A 22,565-nucleotide genomic window follows, 5' to 3' on the forward strand; every position below is an offset into this window, starting at 1 on the left:
TCTGCGCGCTCTCAGCTTGTCGACTCACATGAAGCGGCTTGTTAAGGACCCATATAATTCACTCATATGATCTACTTTGAGCATGATGAAGTTGACAGTGGCGCACCGATGCCGAACCCAAAACCATGGGCCCTAAACTGCTCCAAGGTAGTTCGGCCCGTCAGCGCATTGCAGCGGATATATCCACTATAGCGGGCCTAAATTAGTGCGAACCTCCCATGCCGACAGGGGAAGCCGCCGGGGATTTGAGAGCTTGACATTCTTAAAAGAGTCAGCTGGGATTTCTTGTCACGAGAGAAAGACGTGCCGCTCTCTAACCAACCCACCCCCGTCCTAGTGCCACAAATCAGCATGTTCAAGATGCGCCGCCTCTCGACAGCAACTCTGAGCAAGTATTTGCTCCAAGGACAAATCACGAGGCGCGGCTGTCTGGGGAGCTTGCGAAATTCTGCCCAGCGTCCAATTGCCGTCTGCGCTCCGAACTCACGATACCTTCATACTGAATCACAGCCCTCGCCAAGCGCGGCCACTCCTGCATCGCCCATTGTGCCGTTAAGGAAGCAACTAAAGGACGATAGGAAGAACGCAAAGGCATCGGCATCAGCATCCGGCAAAAAGAAAAAGAAGAATGTCAACAATCAGGTAGTAGAAGGCTGGGAATTGACCGTCGGCATTGAGATACACGCTCAACTCAACACGGCCAAGAAACTCTTCTCTTCAGCCGCGACATCTTTCAACGACGAACCCAACAGCCACGTCGCATACTTTGACCTTGCCACGCCTGGTAGCCAGCCCATATTTCAGCAAGAGACCTTGATCCCAGCATTGCGGGCTGCGCTTGCCCTGAACTGCGAAATCCAACCTACGAGCCGATTCGACCGGAAGCACTACTTTCACTGGGATCAGCCATCGGGATACCAGATTACGCAGTACTACGAGCCTTTTGCGCGGGACGGGCGAATCATCCTCCGACCAAGGGACGGAATAGCAGCTGAGGATGGAGATGGAATCTCAGTGGGCATCAAGCAGGTTCAGATGGAACAAGATACGGCAAAAACCTTGGCGCAAGCGGGAGAGACTCATTGGATCGACTTTAATCGAACAGGCGTCCCATTGATCGAGATCATCACCCATCCAGATATCCACCATCCGGCCACCGCTGCTGCTTTTGTGCGAAAGGCCCAGATCCTTCTGAACGCTGTCGACGCTTGCGTGTCCGGGATGGAAGCTGGTGGTCTGCGAGCCGATGTCAACGTGTCAGTGAGAAGAGCTGACGACCCCAACACGCCACTGGGCACCCGGACCGAGATCAAGAACTTGTCTAGCACGAAGGCTGTCGAGGATGCCATCATTGCCGAGCGCGACCGGCAGATTGCAGTCCTCGAAGCTGGCGGAAAGATTCTGGGCGAAACTCGTGGATGGTCTATTGGATCCACAGAGACCCGAAGGCTTCGCGGCAAAGAAGGTGAGGTCGATTATCGATATATGCCGGATCCTGACCTCTCGCCTCTTTTCATTGGCAGGGATCTTGTCAATTACTTGCGTAGCACCATGGGTCAGCTTCCAGACGCAGAAGTAGACGAGTTGATCAAAGATTTTAGTCTCACGCCAAAAGATGCACTGTCCCTGGTGGCCCTTGATAATGGGAACAGGGTCGAGTTTTTCTGGAATGTCGTTGCCGCTTTGGACTCCAAGGGGCTGGAATCGGATTCCCGGCTCTCATGTTATCAAATGGCCGCCAATTGGACCCTGCATGACCTTGACCGACTAACAGCGAATCGTCACGACGATTCAGTTGCGACACTTGGCTTCACACCGGACGGGCAGTGCGGACGTGTTTCGGTGGAAGCTCTGGCTGATATACTGTTGTTTCTCCATCAGCAGAAGATCACAGCCAAGGTTGCAAAGGAGCTATTATGGGTGGTATTCAGAGGCGATGTCCCTTCACAATACAGCAACGTTGCCCATGCCATCGAGCGCGAGAACATGTGGTTCAACGAGTTGTCTGCTGACGAGTATGCTGAACTCGCAGATACTGCAATGGAGGGTCAGGAGAATGTTGTACGGCAATTTGTGGACTACAAACACTACCCGCAGGGAAAGCTTATGTTCTTGGTTGGACGTATGCTCAGACTGGGTCCGGAAGAAAGGATTGATCCACAAAACGCAGAGAAGGCTATGCGCAAGGCTTTAGAAGAGAAGCATGTCCCTGCGTCGACGTCCTAGAATCCGAAAGTTGTGTCTAGGTGAATGATATTTACACAGAGCGATTGGCGTGTGAACAACTACTCTAGGTCGCAAGCGAGCGAGTTTAAACAATTGCCACCCCGTTCACACAAGCTGCGCCTCTGCCTGTCAGTTTGTGTACGAAGCGTTGCTCACAGTCAACCAGCAGCCCAGGTTGGCTGATCCTGTCTGGGCAACATCACTTGTTCTCACGACCTGGCTGTTAGGCGTGGTGCCTGGAGTCGGTGACGCGCATGTTTTGCTGCTTCTCAACCTACAAAAGCAACACCCTAACTAGGGCGTGGCCGGATATCAGGTTTATATACGCGCAAACATGGGCTCAGTCATATCGTTTACATCCGGGGACATGCAGCCACACGTGAATCATGTCAAACAACGAGATGGAATCTATCCTCGAGCAACATACGCCACTTTACGGCACGAAACTTGGCACGGTATACTTGGGAATCCCCAGCGAAATTTCTGTTCATATTCCTTGCCACGAGTTTCTACCAGAGTAGCTCGTGGTTTCCTCAAGCAATATCCCCGGCTTCCCGCCTTGTTGCAACACTTCCCATGCCCAGCATTTCCAATGAGCAACATCTCCTGACCTTTGCCATGCCAATACTGATCCATTTGCCCTTATAAGCCATGTTCTCGTTCCATGGATGCGGCAATATCGGACCGGAAAGCTGTCTCGTGGTAAGCAGATTTGGACGGAGAGGCAACTTGCTCGTCTCCAAGTCAGATATGCGCCTGAATTTGGATACGAAGATGCTCTTCATGTCAGAGATATCTTTGGATTCTTCTTCAAGTGCGCGTGCTTTGTCGTCAGCCCAGAACTCGGTTTCGGTAGACGGTGACGCTGTAGGAGTCCTAAACGGTGTCACTGTCATCATAGTCATGCTGAGTTTTGCGTGCCTTTAGTACCATGTTGAGAGTATAAAAGAGAAGGGGTGAGGGATAGAAGGATTACTCACTACAAGGCGATGCCCACGACAAAGATGACGATGATGGGGAAAAGATAACAAAGGATTTCCATGGTGAATAGCCACGTTGAGGAGCACTTGCAGATGGGAGAGAGTGATATTTGCGCCCGGAGTCCAACTGTAGCGATCATTTTAATTCTTGTGCTTATCTATCACTTATAGCCAGCTCATCGCAAGTTTGACATTCAAGAGTCGTTGCCGAGGAGACAAGAATGCCCGTATCCGTATATTCGCCGGTGGAATATAGTTTGGCCATGCAATGTCGAAAGTGCAGATTTGGAGGCAACACCTGATATCGAAAGCCTATCTCGGCCCAGAAAACGGTTCTTCTCCCAGCTTGTTTTATGCTTAAACTTTACCCCTTGCCGACCTCCGAGATTGGTCAACAATAACTACTCCAACACCGGGGCTGCGCCTGGGCACCGGAGTCTCCACCGCTCGGAATCGGAGGCGCAACAATAACAAAGCACGTCATGCTACTCCAAACAACGCCATCGTCGGAACTCTAAAGATCAAACTTTTGCAAATTTCAGCTTAGCGACCTATTCGCGCGTGAAAAGCCACGCCGAGAAAATTTCTTAATTATTGGGCATTAAACATGGCATCTTCATCAACCACGACGCAGCCACTCCTGGACCACATTGTGATCCTGGTCCCTCACTCCTTCCTCATATCCCCACCGGACTGGTTCACCAATGACAAGCTATTCACCTTTTACCCCGGCGGCCGCCACGCAGATGGCCTGACCGAGAACACACTGGTTCTGCTCGCCGACGGCTCGTATATCGAGTTCATCGCCTTTGTGCCGGGCATCGACCCCACGAAGCGTGGGGGGCACAAGTGGGGGCGCGAAAAGGAAGGCACCGTCATCGACTGGGCCTTGACGCTGCCCAGCAGCGCTGGGAGTGGTCTGGGAGAGCAGACCAGGACGTTCGGGAATTTCCAGCAGCAGGTGAGGGACACGCGGACGGGCATCACGTACGCCGATCTCGTGCCCGGCGGACGACACCGCCCTGACGGCGAGGAGTTGAAGTGGGCGGTCGCAGCGGCCTATGTGGATGGCGGCGAGCCGGTAGAGCCGGGGCTGCTGCCATTCTGGTGTCTGGATGATACGAGGCGCGGGCTGAGGGTTCCGTATCAGCAAGACGGCGTCACGAGACATGCTACGGGCGCTGTAGGCATCGCGCTGGTCTCGGTCACGCCTGATGCTCAGGACGAGGCGGAGAATCTGGACAAGGTGTACGATGCGCTCTTGGGTGAGGACGCAACGTCGGGGGATGATTCGCTGTGGGATCTCAAGACACTAGATGGCGAGAAGCTGCATGCGGGCGGTCAGGTCCGTCTGGAGGCGGTTGCTGAGCATGCCAAGCTTTCATTGGCTTTCTTCACGGACTTGAGGGAGTTTGAAGGAAGGACGATTGGCGGCAAGGTTACTGATGACGTTGAGCTGAAGTTTGAGTTCGTTTCTGCACGGTGAAATGGTATGGCGCAGGTGATCACGACGAAGCTTAGAAGTTGTGTATGGTATACAAACTCTATACGACTCTTACAAAGACGTCCGAAGTGTAGTATCGTCATTTCAAACCCTGAAGTACGGCCGCCGCCCAATGATCAGGGCTTATCAGTAAAATATGTATACATTATTCTGGGAGGTGACCAAAATATGCCAGAATTCTGGATCCGAATTCAAAATTCTTATTACTAGTTGATATAAACTTCCGGAAAGTGCAGCACAAGAAGGCCCAACAAGCAACCTCGTAACAACTCCACAGCCGGCGACCTTCCCTCCTGAACTCAATGGCGAAATTAATACAGAAACTCTTGAGATGTTTTCGAGGTCATTTTGAAAAGAATGTACCCGACAACCAGAAGACTTGATAGCAAAGGCTGCTGCCAGATCAAGCGCGCATATCGCCGTGGAGAGGACTAGTAGAGATAGATTTTTGTATTCCCAACGGAAAGAACGTCAATCTTTTTTGCTATCATGATCGTCTTGTCGCCCATGTGGCACGGTCGCAGCAGGGGAATTCCACCCCTCTCGCTGCTTCAAGAAGCTCTCGACTCTCTCGTGCCTGGTCAACCCTCCCTGTTCGATCCTCCTCCTCTTAATATCACTGCTGATGGCGTCATGCTGCTGATCGCGTATCTCGACAATGTTCATTGTTGTGGTACTTGCTCTCCTGGCCTGACCCATGCTAGCTGCGACGACAAAACCACACAGCACAACGACGAAGAGCTCGTTGCTCATGAAGACGGGCTGCTGTTTCTGCTTCGGTCTGCCGTCTCGTTCTCCATACCATCTCTCCCAATCCTCCCACGTCGCATTCATTGAGGGGTTACCGGGCTCCTTGCGCCAGCTTGTGTCGGCATGACGGTAGGTGGTACTATCCATAGAACGAATGGAATTCCAACCGGCACCATATAGGTCGTACGCGCGGCGTTTTGTGGGATCGGACAAGACCTCGTTGGCGGCTACGACAAGCCGGTACCTCTCTAGTCGCGCATCGTCTGTCAGTTTGTCCCCTGGCGTCTGTCGATGTCTATCGGGATGGTATATCTTGACGAGCTCGTAGAAGCGGGCTTTACTATAGGGCGCCTTCTTCTGCTGGTCGAAGATCTGATAGGGTGTTGGATTGGCACACGATGGCCATTTTGAGGGCGGTGGGGAACCCGAGCAGCTTCTGGATCTATCGTTCACCGTGGCATAACTACGGGGACCTCGCCTCCTCTGCTGTGGCTGTTGGACTGGTTTGGCAAGTTGTGGCCGCGTGGGCGCAGATGGTGACGTTATCGAAGGGAACGGCCATATGAAGGTGGGGAGATTTGAGGACGAGCAGACAGCGAGAGTGGACGATTTCAACATGATGGTTTGATTGATTGCATTTAATGGACTATATCGAAGTAACGATGCATTTGCATGGTACTCCTTGAAAAATGTGAGATGTGTAGGAAATGTCCCTGCTAGATCGAATCACGGAATAATGTCGTGGTCATGGTTACACATCTGGAAGCGATACCTCGATGGCTCTATCGCTATCTGGAAGTCCGCTATCGCCGACAGTTGACTCCACTGAAGAATCCCTGACAGAGGATGGTCTCCGAGTACCCGACGTAATTGTACATGTCAGATGTGTGTACTCTGTGCATGGTCTCAGCGGCCAAAGCTATCTAGACTAGACTAAGTGAATTATGTAGCCTGGGCAATACAATGTTGCAATACAAATATCTCGATTGAATTGGGGTATTTATTTGATTTTGATAAAAAAATAAGACCCCCCCCCCCAAATCTTGCAACGACGGTGGGACTTACAGTGGTATGTATATCATGGCCAATTGGAGAGTCTTTCCAGACTATGTACGATCTGGCTACATACTTGTACACACAGCTTAGCTTATATCCCCGTGTGGATAATGGACGGGCCCCTCTATCCCGGGTCAACAGCGGCCCGGCGATTCTCTCCAAGTTGGAGTCGGGCATTCGAAAACAGCTGCACACAATTCCAATGCATGCAGGGTTTCTGATGAGCATAAGACACACCCAACCCGGTCAAGCTCGGCCCAAAGGGCACTATACAGTACTGTAGTAAGGGAAAGGGTGGAAAGGGAAGGGGACAGGGAAAGGTACATATGTATGTGCGTACATAGTAATATTTTGAGAAGAGGACCGTGCACTACTGGGTGGGGGGGACCTGAATCTGAATCTGGATCTGAACTTGGAACTCATGCGCATTTTGAGGTCGAGGTGCAGCTTTCAATCCCACCTCAGCCACTATTCCCAACTTGTGCAGGAAGCTACGACATCGCACCAAACTTGGATCTCGCACTCTCACCACCACTAAAAATCTCATCCAATTACCTCCACTACTGCTGCAGTCCTCTCGACACCAACATCATTGACCCATGTAGCCTCTGCAGAACGCACAACCTCACTCTCCTCGACACCAACAATCCCATCTTGAGCTGGCAGATATTCGACGGTGAACTGTCGTAGTCGACTCGAGTTCCACCCACCCATACTCTAACCCACACTCACACCCGCACTCACACAACACTACACCGTTGTGCAATTGTCTATATCGTCTATAGGCGAATCTTTCCCCGTTGGCTATTCCGCCTTACTTCGCAAAGTAGTCTCCGCAGCGTAAACCTTGCAACACCACAACATCTATACAGTTCTCTAGTTTAGTTAGTAGTCAGTTACGCAACTCCAGTGGAATCTACACCTTCACCGACCCACCATCCGACACCACTTTCGACTTCACCACTCAAAGGCGACGATCACCAAAGCAGCTGGTGAAACATCACTCACACGAATTCTGACCAACTCTCGAGATCTGGACGACCAAGTTGACGTCCTCACTACGACCCAGTACACGACCCACCACCCACAACTCTCCCACAACATCAAAATGACGGACCAGTTGGCGGATCAGCTGCGCGATTCCAGCATCAGCGATAGCCCTGCAGACTGGAAGCAAAAGCTAAACATCCCTACCAAAGACGGAAGACAACAAACCGAGGATGTCACAAAAACGAAAGGACTCGAGTGGGAGAACTTTTCACTTAAGCGCGACCTGTTGATGGGCATTTTCGAAGCCGGCTACGAGAAACCCTCCCCGATCCAAGAAGAAGCCGTCCCTGTAGCCTTGACCGGCAGAGATATCCTTGCGAGAGCCAAGAACGGAACCGGCAAGACAGCTGCCTTTGTTGTACCTGCATTAGAACGCATCAACCCAAAAGTCGCCAAGATCCAATGTCTCATACTTGTACCTACTCGAGAGCTTGCAATGCAGACATCTCAGGTCTGCAAGACTCTGGGCAAGCACCTGGGAATCAACGTCATGGTCACAACTGGTGGTACTGGATTGAGGGACGATATTATCCGTCTGCAGGATCCTGTCCACATAGTCGTGGGCACTCCCGGACGCATTTTGGATCTGGCTGGAAAGAATGTCGCTGACCTTAGCGAGTGCCCCATGTTCATCATGGACGAAGCCGACAAGCTCCTCTCCCAAGAATTCACACCCGTCATCGAGCAGCTGCTGCGATTCCACCCTAAGGACCGCCAGGTCATGCTCTTCTCCGCTACTTTCCCCCTGTCCGTCAAGGACTTCTCCGACAAGAACATGGTCAACCCCTACGAGATCAACCTCATGGACGAACTCACCCTCCGCGGTATTACGCAATACTACGCTTTCGTCGAGGAGAAGCAAAAGGTTCACTGCTTGAACACTCTCTTCTCTAAGCTCCAAATCAACCAGTCCATCATCTTCTGCAACTCCACGAACCGTGTCGAGCTACTCGCCAAGAAGATCACCGAGCTCGGCTACTCGTGTTTCTACAGTCATGCCAAGATGGCTCAGCATGCCCGAAACCGAGTTTTCCACGACTTCAGGAACGGCGTGTGCAGAAACCTTGTCTGTTCTGATCTTCTGACTCGTGGTATTGATATTCAGGCTGTCAATGTCGTCATTAACTTTGATTTCCCTAAGAATGCCGAAACCTATCTACACCGTATCGGTCGGTCTGGACGATATGGTCACTTGGGTCTTGCCATCAACCTGATCAACTGGGATGATCGTTTCAATCTCTACAACATTGAGCGCGATCTTGGTACCGAGATTCAACCCATTCCTGCCACCATCGATAAGGCCCTCTACGTTTACGAGAACCCCGAGAACATTCCTCGCCCCGTCAACACTCTCCCGCCGCCTCGACAGCACCAACCCAACCCAAATAACTCAAACAACAGCAACAGCAGCAGCAACAGCAGCAGCAATAACAACAACAACAACAACAACAACAACAACAACAACAATGGCCCTCAGCGCCCCCAACAAGATCAACCCCAGCGCCAACCTCAGGGTCCTCCTGGAATCTCAGGACAGGGTGAGCCTCGCCAAGGCGGCCGGGGCGATGGTCAACCTCGTCAGCCTCGTGGTAACTATCGTGGAGGTAACCAAGGAGGCCGCGGACGAGGTGGGTTTCAAGGTCGTGGTGGATACAACAACTACCGGGGTGGTGGTGGTGGTGGTGGTAATGGCCGACCTCAACAACCTCAGCAACCTCAGCAATCTCAGCAACCTCTATAATATTTGACATGATGGCCCATTGTTCACTTCCCCTCTCCTCCATTCTCACAAGGTGATCATCATCTCTACTTGATTTCTCATTGTACATATTCCGCATTTGTTTCCGTTCGGTGTTGTGTATCATACCCAATCATACTGCCACGTTGGTTCTCGCTTTTTATGCCACCTAGCAGTTGGTATTCATCATACAGGACTCTCAAGCTGCATGAAGACATGAGGCTTGGCACATAATGGACAGATGGTTGAATGGTAAAAAAAAAATTGGCGTTCTGGCGTTTGGAATCTGGAAGAAGGTTTGTAAAGTCTTCATGGACCCACCTGCTTAAGGGGTTTAGGTCTGACCACAAGCCTCTTCGATGAAGTTGGACGATGACGTGGACGTATTGAACGACCGTTTCATGCATGGTAGATTCCATGAGATTTCTGGAACGACTATTGGTTCAACGACTATCTTGAAATGGAACCGCAATCCGTTAGTTGATGACGGTGGTGCTTTAAAGGTGGTTGGTTCATTGATCACCGATTGTTGATTTTGCTGTGCTCGTTGGAGCAGCACTATCAGTTGGAGAGTGGCTATCGTTGTCACAGGCGTTGGTGATGGAGTATTTCGAGAGTGCATGGCTTGCCCATGGGCATTGGGCCGTTTTGCAACTTTCCTGGCGCACAATCTCTCTACCTGCACTGCCATGTGCTTGAAAATACTTGGCCATAGCATGTGGTCAGGCTTTCCTGTGGCAGCCGGTCAGCAAGCAGTGTGTGAGACCATCACAAAAGAAAATCAACAAAAAAATGGTTTGGAGGGACCGCTGGAAGACAACAAGACTTTCGTATTGATCGACATTGTGAGCTGTCTCTCTGAGGTGTTCACCAGACGAGTTGGATCAGTGAGCACGTAGTTTTCTGAACAATTATTGTGCCACCCTGATTGGGTGTCACTTCTCCCTTCACATCATCGTCTGGTATAACTTGAGCATCGCCTTGTGACTTCTTCATCTAACCTTTCCTTTCCAAACCATACCCTTAAGATCTGATTACTTCGCTGTGGGAGTCTATGAAGAACTATTTCACTCCCTGTCATTCTACTCAAATAAATAGTCAACCGTCTGCGCCGCTGCGATTGTGTTCTCGCGCTGACCGTGGACCAACTTCTCCAGGAGACAATTGCTCATGCGGCAAACAAGCGACATCGTCGTAGACGTGGAGAGGCCTATCAGGTCAGGGCCTTGCTCATGTCGTAGCCAGCGTCAATTCCCCTACCACATGTTGCGGTAATTGTTTGGCGGTCGTCCTCCCCGTTGACGTTAGCCACGGCCAATCAGCACAACAACGGTCGAGGATGACCAATCTGTCGCATTTTGATTTCATTATAGTACGTGTAATCTTGAGCGGATGTCTGCGGTGAGTAAATCTCCGCCCAAGAGGCTAAGCCCCTGAATGTTTGGTCCGCCGGCTCCGCCACACCAAAGAGCCCTGAGGTCCAAGCTACCAAGGTTCAATGGCTTCAATTATCACGTCGACACGAAGAAAACGAAATATTGGGACCAAAAGCCCAAGATTCCAATCAGTGACCGCCGAGAAATCCCGTCGGTATTGCGTGCTTATATCGATGCATCTCGCCAAATAATACCAGGTGACGAGAGCCGGTGCTCAAATGGTGGTGTCTATATATATTGACCATATTTTGGAGCAGAGCTTGACTTCCGAAAGTTTTGTAGCCCCTATGGTCATTTTCTTGACTAGATTGTGAGTGCAAGTATTCCAAGTTGCTTCGCCGACTTGAACCATCACAATGAATGAGGCTCTGACATGAGATTCGAGAATAGAGTTGGATCGGGGAAATATTGCAAATACGATTACTGATAGGTTCATGGAGGATGTTGGTATTGAATAGGACCAATTCAATGTTGGTTAACAAATGTTGTCATTGGGTATCGTTCTGACCGAGATACCTTCAAACATGATCCTTTACAGAGTTGGGCCGGGCAAGTGGCTCACTCTCTAGCTGTTTCTGTTTGGCGTCGTCAGCACATTCCAGGCTTTCTAGCGAGGCTACGCTCCGTTTATCATTACCCGCTTCCTCCTAGGCATAACCGAGTCTGGTTTCATTCCCGGTGGTCTATGGACACTCTCTACATGGTATACTCGATCCGAAACTGCCAAACGTGTCATGATCTTCTATTTCGGCAACCAGATCGGACAAGGTTCAGCCAAGCTACTCGAATACGGCATCCTTCATATGCATGGCGTTGGCGGCCAGCCCGGTTGGTTTTGGCTATTCGCTCTCATGGGTGCCTTTACCGTTCTTGGAGGTTTCATCTTTGGTTTCTGTCTGCCTGACTCTTTCCAAAACCCGCACAGTACCTTCTTACCCAGGTTTACTTGGTTCACAGATCGGGAGCTGCATATTTTGCAGACACGCGTTCTGCTGGATGATCGCATGAAAGGGAAGAAGAAAAAGTGGATCGGTCGGGATGATTTTAAGAGAGCGGTAAGCTTAGTGAGTCTTCTTTGGAGACCAGTGCTATTTCTAACACGTGCCTCATCGTAGTATACCAACTGGCGTATATGTGTTCATTTATTCATCACATTGTGCAACAATGGCCCTCAACGCGCCTTTGACACCTACGCTCCGTCGATAGTCACTAGTTTCGGATTTGGCAGTCTCGTCAGCAATGCAATGGCTGCGGTTGGTTTATTCTCACAAGTCCCCGTGTCCTTCACCTTCAGTTGGATATCGGACCATTTATAAGAACCCCTCCCCCATGTGGTGATACTATCGCTGACTTTCTACCCCTTTTCTAGCAACCTCAGAGGCGAAACTGTCATTATAGACCTCCTTTGTCATCTGCTAGGTTATATCTTCAACCGTGCCTTTACTGAAGTTAATCTTCGTGGAGTCCGCTACTTCGGTGTTGTATGGACGCAAGTCTTTGGCACATTTCCACATCCCCTCAACATTGCATGGCTGTCGCTCTATTGTAATGATTCTGAGCAGAGAGCTCTAGCTATGGCAGGGTAGGTCCTCGCTTCATTACTTAGCTCCATCATATTCCTTGTTCTTTGTCGTTCCAACTGGGCGTGCGAGATGATAATATTTCTGTGCCTAGTGTCATCATGGGCGCCAACGTCGCCGGCATATATGGTGCGCAAATCTTCCGATCAGACGATAGGCCGCTCTATAGTCGGGGATTTAGCATAGCCATTTCTGTCCTTTGTGTTGGCCTCATTCTTGCCATCATTCGATGGATAGATGATACCGTAAGGCGTCGGAGAAACGCAAGGCAGACAGATCTGACGCCGAGTAAGAACAACTCCAGCTGTGCTGTTGAGAGCAACGAGAGCAGGGATGGTGGTCTGTCCACTGCTGTACCTGATACTGCGACAGAGGTTGATACTTCTCGCCAGGTTGGAGATTGAAGTATCGTTACAAGCGGTTGCCTCTGCGGCCTAAGTCTAGTCGATATTCTGCCCTTTCTAGCCTGGCAAGGCCATGTCGTGTTAATGATAATATGACAGTTTCTACGGTTGGTATAGGACACTGTGTGGTGAAGTATAAGTCTGATGCACTGAAAGGAAGACCCTGATTCTACTCGAGCATAGGAGAGTACACGCAGTGCTCGCATGAGTGTGGAATCGCAAGTGTGGCGCTCTTAGAGTGTGGAATGATAGTATGGGTACTGTCAAGTAGTATATAGAAGTCTAAGTCTACAAAGAGAACATCGGTGTATGAAAAGTGGACAAATTCCCACTGGCTGAGCCACGTGATCACCCAGTTCAAGGTTAGGTGATCCGAGATCTCCTCGCCTCACTATACGGAGTGCTCTCCGTTAAATATGGCAATCTATAGTCTCCCATATTGCCACAGATAGAGATGTGAAACACTCGTATCTTGGCGGACTCTGTAGATTTTGCATCATGCCAAGTCGTTGGCCAAGCGCTCTGTCATCTAGGAGAGGAAAATTGGTGGGTAGAAACTCGATCATAGTTTGGACCTCTTGGCGCACAGGTCTCTATCGTCCCATCCCCACAACCTCACCTACAGCGAGTTTTATGCCCTTGTCGAATAACATGTTCCCCAGCTTGGTCATCTACCGTCTGAAGAGACTCACGATATACAGCTATCTGTTCCATGAACCCACTACTCGGTTGGCATACAGGCAGGCCCTCACAAGCCTTATCTAAAGCCTGCGGCGGAGAAACTCTAAACTTCTACACCAGATATGCGTACAGGACTGTCGCAGGCCTCAACTTACCCATCGCACAGTGCACGAAGGCGCCAACCTTGCTATCCAGGGCATTGTTAATGAACGCGTTTGTCGTACGAAAATGCTGCAGATCCCCCGGCACATCCTCGGCTTCGATATGCAGATGCTTCATGCCTTGGAGTTGCTTGAGTTTGACATGGGAGTAAAGCACTGACAAGACGTGGTAGATACCTGCTCTCAGACAATTTCGGGTTGAAAGAGCACCCCAAGGCCGCCAATGTATAGCTTGCATGCTCTTGGGATACGGTCTAGCCAACCCATGCCGCCCAACGTCTTGGGAATCAATCAAGGCGGCCAAGGATAAAAGGTATGTTCATCAGCTGGAGCATAGGTGTGTAGTAATATTGTGGAGGTGTTTTCTTCCAAGTTCACGAAATGGCTACGGTTGTTCGGAGTAACAGCTGGTCTGACATGCCCGGACACTGGAGGCTAAGCAACCAACAATAACACTGCTGAGGTTCGGCAATAGTAATCTCATATCCGAGAGCACTATTCAGATTATGGCACGGAACATTGAGCTGAAAGTGGTGCAAGACAAGTATCTTCATCATAGGTCTAGACTCATATGTACGCGACTATAGGGAACTCAGTTGCCATGCTCGAGGTTAACAGGCTGAAAATCCAGTGTCCAGTTCACTTGGACCAAAATGACGCGTCGTACTCATTCATATACTGAACAAACTCACCACCTGCGGCGGCCCAGCCTTTGATACCTCCGAGAAGGGCATGACTTTTCATTTCTTCATCGCTGTGATTCTTCAAGTGGTCGCTGAACCAGCCTGTGGCACGAGTGCCACGACCCTGGGATGATCCTTAAATTAACGCAGCGTCAGTGCCTAACAATTTCGCCAAGCCAGCTGATTGAGTTTGGGCAGCCTTGTGTATGTAGGAACACAACGCGGAATCTGACTCACCGCAATACCAAATGACATTCTTGATGCCCGCGGTTTTGAAAAGTTTATACAGCGTAGGAATGCTGGGATACAAGCTTTGTGCAGGTAGATTAATGGAACCGTGAATAGTGCCACCCTAGACAACGATGTAATTCTCAGCAACTCAGTTATGTACACTCACAAAAAAGGATTGCCACCTACCTCATGGTCTGTCCGGCGGAGATCAACGAGCACGTATGATGGGCAGGTCGTGCCATCCTCGCCTTTTAATATTTCCAGTACCTCATCTCGTGTTATAGTAGCTGGTGATGCATTTGTTGGCGACGGATACGCAGCATGCCATGGCGTTTCAGTAGAGCTAGCTGGGGCCATTCTGTACGCAGGCGACAAAAGCAGTACTAATTGCGTAATTGTATTATACGGCCTAGGGTGATTGGATTGCGGTTGATAATGATTTGGCCAAAAGTCTTGCTCAGAGAACAAAAAAAAACAGAGACAGCGTGATGAGTCTTTCGAATGACCTAAGAAGGTGCTTGCCTGTAGATATAAAATCTTCATGCCACAGTGAAGCCCGCACGATTCCACTTTTTGACGATGATAGCTGACTCGCTGGCGAATTGAGCCGGATATTGTCATGCCCGAAGTCTAATTGGCTAGTGTGTGTGGTCCCTGCAACTACCATGTTTTCGGCAACTAATATTTAGCGACAGCACCCAAGTCGGGACGAACAATGATAAAAGATCAGACTCAACCATTTGAGAGATTGCAAGCCATGAGAACTGTACTTCAAAGAACTTTTATGACTCAATACTGCTGTAAAACAATCGTTCATCTTAATTTCATGAGAACCAGATCCCTCGCGAGCATGGCTTCATTATCTTTGAAAGCTACGTCAACAACTGAAGGCGTCCAAAACCCAATCCTCGACACATTAAATAGCAGTGGACAGATTCATCAACCATCGACGCATTTGCCTATTTCTGAGGCGGCGGATGACCCTATCATAAGAGCCAAGTATAGGCCATTTTTACGCCTTCCTCAAAACGGCATCGATGATTGGATCGTCAACCTAGAGCTCGAGACTGCAACTACAATGGCCTTTGAGAACTTGGAAAGAACGGGCTCGAGGTTGAAGGTACTAGTACTGTACGGAAGTCTGCGTAAAAGGTCAGTTTACATATATGAATTATTCACAGACCGAACAGCAAGCATCTGACGCGAGGAAAATACCCTAAATTTAGGTCTTATTCAAAGCTTACAGCATTCGAGGCAGCCCGCATCCTACATCGTCTCGGATGTGATGTGCGAATGTTCGACCCTTCGCAGTTACCAATCAGGGATTCAGTACATACCGACCATGCAGCTGTTCAAGAGCTTCGCGAGTTGTCGCTCTGGAGCGACGGCCATGTTTGGTGTTCGCCCGAACAGCATGGCAACCTAACAGCCGTGTTCAAGAATCAGATCGACTGGATTCCCCTGTCCACAGGTTCCGTGCGACCCACCCAGGGCCGCACTTTGGCTATTGTTCAGGTGAATGGCGGCAGTCAATCTTTCAACACGGTAAACAGTTTGCGTGTTCTTGGCCGCTGGATGAGAATGTTCACTATACCCAACCAATCGAGTATTCCCATGGCGTACAAACAGTTCGAAAACGAAGGAGGTGATGGCGGCGGCGAGGCGAGACTCTTGCCAAGCGGGAATCGCGATCGTCTAGTGGACTGTATGGAGGAGTTCGTAAAGTATACCATCATCATGCGCCCTCACTTTACGTTGTTTGGAGACAGATTCAGTGAGCGAAAAGAGCAACACGAGAAGGATGCTGCCGCCAAGACAGTTGAGAAGTTCGCCGCTAATGCTTTAAAATAGAAAATAGAATATGAACAGCCCCAGAGCCTGGCAGGTAGTATCATCGTGTATACTTGAAACTTTACCTAGGTCTTGAGATTCCCATTTTCGGCGGTGAAAGTGATCATTCAGAAGATATGCCATATTCTTTTCATTCGCAATTCATATTTGAAATTCATATCGGCTACCATTCGTCGATTGATTCTTCAATTCATCGCCGAAGTATGATTACAACACCCTCCGGCCACTGAGGACGCCGGTAGATAGTCAATAGAACTAACTTTTAAACCTTTTATACAAAAGTTTATGGACTCACGCCCAAGCATTTACTCATCTCATTATAACAAACAAACAATCATACCCCACATTACATCACCAGCTTTCTATAAAAAGATATACTAAATACAATAGCCAAGGTTTACCGTACGATGTAATTCGGAGAGGTACCGAGGGGCTTGGAGTCCTACGGCGCATTTAACAAAAAAAAAATTTTACAATAGCGGTCGAGATTATTCTATATTCTATCGGTGGAAGGCCACGGGGAGTTCACATTACCTTCCCAAAAATCTTGTATTTGTTACTTGCTTTCGCTTGAGCAGGTCATATAATACCCACGTACAAGCTAAGTGCATTATCAAATTTATTCAAGATATGCTAACAACCAACTGAAAATCTTGAGCAGGTCTAGGCCAAGGAACCTGTAAAGTTTCTAGCCTCGCCATCCCAGCTGAATATTGGCCATCCTGCTGGCAGACTCGAGTAAGTCGATAAAGTGTATCTCTTCTCGCAGGAACCATCTGAATAATTCAGATCGCATAACCCAAAGACATTGCAATAGCACTCGCCTACCGATGGAAAATCCACCGGCACTTTGCTAAATATTACTGCGAGCATATGTCAGAGCGCCGCTGTCTTCACAGAGGTGGCGGTTCAACTCACTAGACTCCTGTCATCCAATGGTGTTTCTAGCAACCACTGCCTGCATCTTATATAATGGGGGGGATTTTTTTTTCTTGGTTGGGCCTGAACCGTCACGGGTGACAGCAAGCTACGAACAACAGCTCACAGCTACTACTGCAGGTGTTGGTAATTCTGGTAACAGATTGTCGAATGCATGCTTGTATATATCCTTTGTCAAAGGGAGTGCACCCTCGCAATTCGCTTCGTCTTCGAAGGGGCGGATTTCACTCGCCCAGCCAATAACCCAGACACATATAAGATTGACATATACGCACTCTTGAAAATATGGAAGCTGCAAACTGTACAGTGTTGGTAAGGTGTCATAGTCCGGATCATCGTTATGAAAGGCCAATCGCGATGGTGCATGAATGTCATGTTTTTCAAAAGCTGCTCGTAATGATCAATGATGTGTGTCAGATACACCATGCTCTCATGGCTCGTTTCATCGGTACCGTAGGAGGTGCCCTTGGGTCATCGAAGATGTGGATGTTTGCCTTTCACTCTGGGATGTAGATCGGTAGCCATGAGGTGTCTTCATGCTTAAGACGAACCACAACTATTTCCACAATTGAAGATTCGTCAAGCACCAAAAACGATGGCGCACCAAGAAAATGGTCACGTCTAGTTCAAGTGAAGGGTTGGTCACAATACCATTGGGAAAGCCAAATAAGTAGCAAAGTGGACGCAAAAATACTGGTGTAAAGAGACACCTTTGGCCTAAGAGCATCTTAGCCTTGGGCTTATCAAAGCGCATTTACTTGTCGCTGTGTCATTCTTGGAAGCTTTAAAGCCTTAAGGTATTACAGCATAGGATTCAAAGTCGCGCAAAATCTAGCTGCACTTCATAGAGTTGAGATTAAAACAAATTTAAAGTTAGGGAAATGAGAAAACTATTGCTCGTACGGCGCAGACCTGAACTGCCGACTCAAATTATTCACATGTCTTTTTCCAGTCAAGTAACTGCTCTACTTAGTGACTTTAGTCGGTCTAGTACACGAGGAGGGTTAGCCATCGCTTAGCTAATCATGTTGTTAGACTCATCCAGCAAATGCCTGGAACAGGCAATCATGATTGTAAAGCCGCACATCTTCGCCCAATCAGAGAACACGTTGCTAGTCGTAAACGCCACTGAAACCCGAGAACTTGGGACTGAATCCCAGCGCGGCCCCGTAGTCAACATTGAATCTAAGGTAGACTGCCAGAAGTATAATCGCTTGTTGGCAAGTTGTAACAAGGTAAGGCCACAGGAGAACGGACAGAGATCGCGGTCGCATCAAAATTGGTCACTCCGCTTTTGGTTCTCCTTCTGCTATCGTTACACATTCCATGCTATGGGCTATCCGGATACACATTGTAGCAATGTCAAGATTGTCTGGAGAAGCTTTGTTCTTCTGCAAAAGAGATGAGTTCTCTGATGCTTTGGAGCTTCGTGGTTCAATTCAATATGCGCCCCGAGTTGACCGTCTGCTGAGCGCTTGAACAAATGATGTTGACGTAAAATTGATTGGACTCAAGGTGTGTAGATGAACTCATTCTATCTATCTGTCATGTCAGCAGTTTCTTGATAAATGATGGAGCTGTATTGGGATATAAGTCGTCTGACCTCGACACAACGGATTCTAGCAAGGATTCTAATGACCATAAGCAATGCCACCGATAGCTGCTACGTGGATTAACCCTCAGTTTGCGACGAGCGCATTTTGTACCGTGCATGAACTTCCGAACTGCACAAAGGCAGCCTGCTGTCCACGTTAGCTATTTACGCGTCGGTTTACACAAGTGGCGACGGGGCGCGGTGTAAGATCCTAGTGACAACAGTCGCAATCCGACTATCTCATCCTCACTCCCCAGCGAAACCATTGCCGGAATAGCTTCAGGCGCCCTCGAATTAATTGGCATTGTAGCAGCGCTTATAAATTTCCTCTTACGGCGCCGGAAAGTTACCGAGTATGGACCTCCTCTACCCGGATATGTGTAGAATCACGACGTGGCGGGGGCATTTGATGTTGGGACAATGAAAACACATACTGGAACCATAGAAGAGCTTCCTGTGGGGCACGGAAGGCATCCATCTGAATTGGATGCAGGACATGAGCTGCGGATAGAATCGCATTCGTGTTTATAAGTGCATTAATAGAGATTAATGTGAAACAACCCACCGGAGCTTTATTCACACCACACCATAGTCTGAGAAATGTGATGGCTTAGTTATAATGGATATATTTGACGCCGGATATCTACACTAAGTGGACCTGGGGGAATGTTCCTCGTTCATAAACCGATCGCTGTGGATCATCTCCCAGATACCAGTCACCCTAGCAGATTCAACCGTACAAGTAGGCGAAGCAGTATAATTAATGGCTATCAATGCTTGGTGTTCTTGTATGTTATTATATTGTACAGGTATCTCTCCCCCTCCGGTCTATCTATATCCGCTCTTTGATGTCACCCACGCTAATCAATTATAGCTTGATAACACCTATAGTCTCTTTGTGATTGCTACAGCGGGTGTGATAGTCTAGCGCGTCTTTAACACCAATAGCAATGCTGAAAATGAAGCCTGGTTTCGCTTTGCCCGACGTCATCAAAGAGACCAGCTCTGACGCAACCTGAAGCGGAAGAACAACGCCACCATCCATTGAGATTGACTTCTCGAATGGCTGAACAATGTCAAATTTGTCATTTGAATGCCAAGATATAGGATCTTAGCAATCTTTTACTTGGTTGACATTGTGGACGCGAGAAGCATCGCTATGGACAGCTGAGTTATTAGCTAAGAGCTCAATAAGTCAGCTCTAAAGACAGCCACCATATCACCTAGGTGGAACCCCGAGAAGCTGATTCCACTCCAAGAGGTCGAGAAGAAGCCAGAAACGAAGAGGTAACCAATAAGGGTGGAGGTGTTGGTAGATGCGTCGATGGGGACTGGGATCAAAGAGTTGTCAACAAACGGAATTCTCTCATACTCCGTCACCCGTATTCATACTTGACCGCATCGCCAAACTTATTCACACAATTAATATGTTTGTGGTTGTACAAGAGAGGTCATTCTGGGAAGCCGAAAGCAATATGATGGATGTGAAGGTCGCTTCCCATAATAGGTGCGTTGCGTTGATTCGAGCGATAACACGTGTCACAATGAGAATGGTTGGATGGGCATATCTATAATCGATAAATTGAATGCTTGGCCAATTTGGGCAACAGCGCGTACTGTTGGAAGCATGTTGAGCATATAATGCTCGGAATAAGGTGGAAGACCTGCAAAAATGCTAGATTGTTCCATGGTCTTATATGCTTTCTTGTACGTATCGTCCTCCGCCATTCATGACACTAGGCTGTGGAGGCTGTGTTGCTATCCCCCTTGCGAGATCAATCTTCGATGTGGCAGATTCTCATTTGGAAACTTTAATATATCTGAGTGTGGAGACTAATAAATCCAGCCAAGGTCGACTTGCCATGATTCGCGACCACAACTCGAGTACTGCAAGGATCAGTAACCTTTGCATTTGAGTAGTCATGAAGATTCCTCACGATACAAATAAATGAATACCTGAAGATAGTGATCCTATTGTGCTCTTCAACGAGAAAATCTTGTGTAATGGCAGGATCCGTTGCTGTGCTAAAGTGGCTACAATATTGTTCTACAAATCATACGACTCAGAGTATCTAAACTTCATCCTTGGGGATGCCATCCTAGTGTTGCGCGGTTCTTGATGTAAATGAGCGAAAAGAACAGCCAAGTAAACAAAAATACTCGTGTTTTTCGGCAGATACTGGCTTGCGTTACAAACCATTTCTTCAAGGCTTTGATCACTGTCTACCTCTGACAATCATTGAGCTTACTGACGTCAGAGATATGGAGGTTTCTTAGATGAATCAACTCAGCATGAGCAGATCTGTGTTGGGGCTCGAACGTGGCTAGTAATACTATCGCTACGAGTATTCGTATGTGTGAACCCGGCTTCCATCACAGTGTGTCCATGGAGACTATAAGCAGCCTGCATTAGCGTGCTGTAGGGGTAGAGAATTTTATCTACGTACATATAGATCAGACTAAGCTAACCTTAGTTTGGTCGCAAATGGCTTCGAAGGGATATTTTGGCCTAGAAATGAGTTATCATTTAAGGACGTATGATTCAAGTTTTATACTATGAAAAGGCCATTCTCTACAGGAGCGGATAGGAGCTGATCTTTCTGAATCGCCACGATGAGCTCATTGTCAGCATGATCATCAATGTCGAAATCGATGAACCCCTGAGATGCCCATTTTCTAGCAGAGATGAAGAATGAGTGACCATTCACCGTCTTGTCGCCTAGAATCCGCAAAAGACACCGCCCAGCATCTTCCGCCTCAGCAAATTGCACACCGACATCCTCGACATGTTGGAATGCCTCCTTGGAAAGGATGTTGGTCCTCACATACCATGGGGAAATGACGTTGACACGACTGCCATAATAATAGGCCGTCCTTCTCATGGAATGCATGATTCCTCGCATAGCCCATTTCGAAGCCGAGTACTGCGGACCTCTAGGGTCAGTCCAGAAAAGCCGCCCCTGAGCCAATGAGAATTAGGCAAGTATCTTGCTGCGCATTGGAAACGGTCTGCCCGTTTTGCCTGACGAAGTAGTGGAGGGCAAGATTTGTTGTAAATAGAGATCCGTTGACGTTGATATCGACAATACTAAGATCAGGCTTGATGGGTTCTTGATCCGCGCCTAGCCCCGTGTTAACGTGTGCCTTCGCTGGGAGGTGCTTTTTATCACTCACCGGAGAATGAGAATACCTCATCACGCCGTGCCACTCCTGCGTTCGCAATTACGTACGAGATCCTACCATCAGGTGCAGCTTCGGCTGCTGACTTGAACAAATTGACCTGATCATCCCAGTTTGTAGTGTCACATTTCACGAAGAGAGTGCTAGGGAGTGTAGAGTGAGCGTTGTTTCATTGAGTATTCGAATGCAACAGAAGGATTGTTTACCCTAGTACCTCCGATGTAATTTGTTTCCCTTTCTTCTCATCAAGATCGCCAATCACAACAGTACATATGCATCCATGTATTAGCTTGCGATACATCGGCATGTAATCAGCAACTCCCTTACCCTACAGAGTGAAGTGCTCGAACATAAGCCTCCCCAATGCCGTTCGCGCCTACGGTAGGCAAATGGTCAGCGAGACTATGTACGACAGTATTCCGAATTACTCACCTCCAGTTATCACGGCAGTCTTGCCATGTAGGTTGTTTTTCAATCGTCACAGAGCAGTCGACTGGACCGCTGTGAACGTATTTTGACAT

General features: G+C 48.6%; 8 protein-coding genes across 8 annotated transcripts; 5 read left to right on the forward strand and 3 right to left on the reverse strand.

Moving 5' to 3' along the window:
• Positions 1-351: 351 nt before the first annotated feature.
• BKA67DRAFT_537036 (PET112 family protein) lies at positions 352-2,226 on the forward strand (the record flags this gene model as incomplete). Its single annotated transcript, XM_046100249.1, has 1 exon — positions 352-2,226. The coding sequence occupies one exon, from the start codon at positions 352-354 to the stop codon at positions 2,224-2,226; it is 1,875 nt and encodes a 624-aa protein (XP_045957629.1).
• A 1,587-nt stretch (positions 2,227-3,813) lies between these two features.
• Positions 3,814-4,692, forward strand: BKA67DRAFT_659978 (glyoxalase-like domain-containing protein; the record flags this gene model as incomplete). Its single annotated transcript, XM_046107544.1, has 1 exon — positions 3,814-4,692. One exon carries the CDS (start codon positions 3,814-3,816, stop codon positions 4,690-4,692), a length of 879 nt encoding a protein of 292 aa, XP_045957630.1.
• Positions 4,693-5,181: 489 nt separating this feature from the next.
• Positions 5,182-6,078, reverse strand: BKA67DRAFT_593284 (uncharacterized protein; the record flags this gene model as incomplete). Its single annotated transcript, XM_046104929.1, has 1 exon — positions 5,182-6,078. One exon carries the CDS (start codon positions 6,076-6,078, stop codon positions 5,182-5,184), a length of 897 nt encoding a protein of 298 aa, XP_045957631.1.
• Positions 6,079-7,624: 1,546 nt separating this feature from the next.
• BKA67DRAFT_519196 (P-loop containing nucleoside triphosphate hydrolase protein) lies at positions 7,625-9,307 on the forward strand (the record flags this gene model as incomplete). Its single annotated transcript, XM_046098076.1, has 2 exons — positions 7,625-8,908; positions 9,110-9,307. 2 exons carry the CDS (start codon positions 7,625-7,627, stop codon positions 9,305-9,307), a joined length of 1,482 nt encoding a protein of 493 aa, XP_045957632.1.
• Positions 9,308-11,222: 1,915 nt separating this feature from the next.
• Positions 11,223-12,961, forward strand: BKA67DRAFT_593295 (uncharacterized protein; the record flags this gene model as incomplete). Its single annotated transcript, XM_046104932.1, has 7 exons — positions 11,223-11,279; positions 11,310-11,327; positions 11,403-11,804; positions 11,856-12,019; positions 12,110-12,221; positions 12,347-12,565; positions 12,908-12,961. The coding sequence occupies 7 exons, from the start codon at positions 11,223-11,225 to the stop codon at positions 12,959-12,961; spliced, it is 1,026 nt and encodes a 341-aa protein (XP_045957633.1).
• A 1,136-nt stretch (positions 12,962-14,097) lies between these two features.
• On the reverse strand, positions 14,098-15,029 carry BKA67DRAFT_569253 (Rhodanese-like domain-containing protein). Its single transcript, XM_046103103.1, has 3 exons — positions 14,667-15,029; positions 14,487-14,601; positions 14,098-14,384 (listed from the first exon to the last, which is right to left on the reverse strand). The coding sequence occupies exons 1-3, from the start codon at positions 15,021-15,023 to the stop codon at positions 14,206-14,208; spliced, it is 651 nt and encodes a 216-aa protein (XP_045957634.1). The 5' UTR covers positions 15,024-15,029; the 3' UTR covers positions 14,098-14,205.
• A 157-nt stretch (positions 15,030-15,186) lies between these two features.
• On the forward strand, positions 15,187-16,587 carry BKA67DRAFT_569256 (flavoprotein-like protein). Its single transcript, XM_046103104.1, has 2 exons — positions 15,187-15,632; positions 15,707-16,587. Exons 1-2 carry the CDS (start codon positions 15,196-15,198, stop codon positions 16,329-16,331), a joined length of 1,062 nt encoding a protein of 353 aa, XP_045957635.1. The 5' UTR covers positions 15,187-15,195; the 3' UTR covers positions 16,332-16,587.
• Positions 16,588-21,413: 4,826 nt separating this feature from the next.
• On the reverse strand, positions 21,414-22,565 carry BKA67DRAFT_593289 (putative short chain dehydrogenase/ reductase; the record flags this gene model as incomplete). Its single annotated transcript, XM_046104930.1, has 7 exons — positions 21,414-21,788; positions 21,871-21,986; positions 22,039-22,187; positions 22,251-22,333; positions 22,377-22,420; positions 22,477-22,495; positions 22,527-22,565. 7 exons carry the CDS (start codon positions 22,563-22,565, stop codon positions 21,414-21,416), a joined length of 825 nt encoding a protein of 274 aa, XP_045957636.1.

The sequence above is a fragment of the Truncatella angustata genome (assembly GCF_020726525.1).
Source record: "Truncatella angustata strain MPI-SDFR-AT-0073 chromosome Unknown BKA67scaffold_5, whole genome shotgun sequence".
NCBI lineage: Eukaryota > Fungi > Ascomycota > Sordariomycetes > Amphisphaeriales > Sporocadaceae > Truncatella > Truncatella angustata.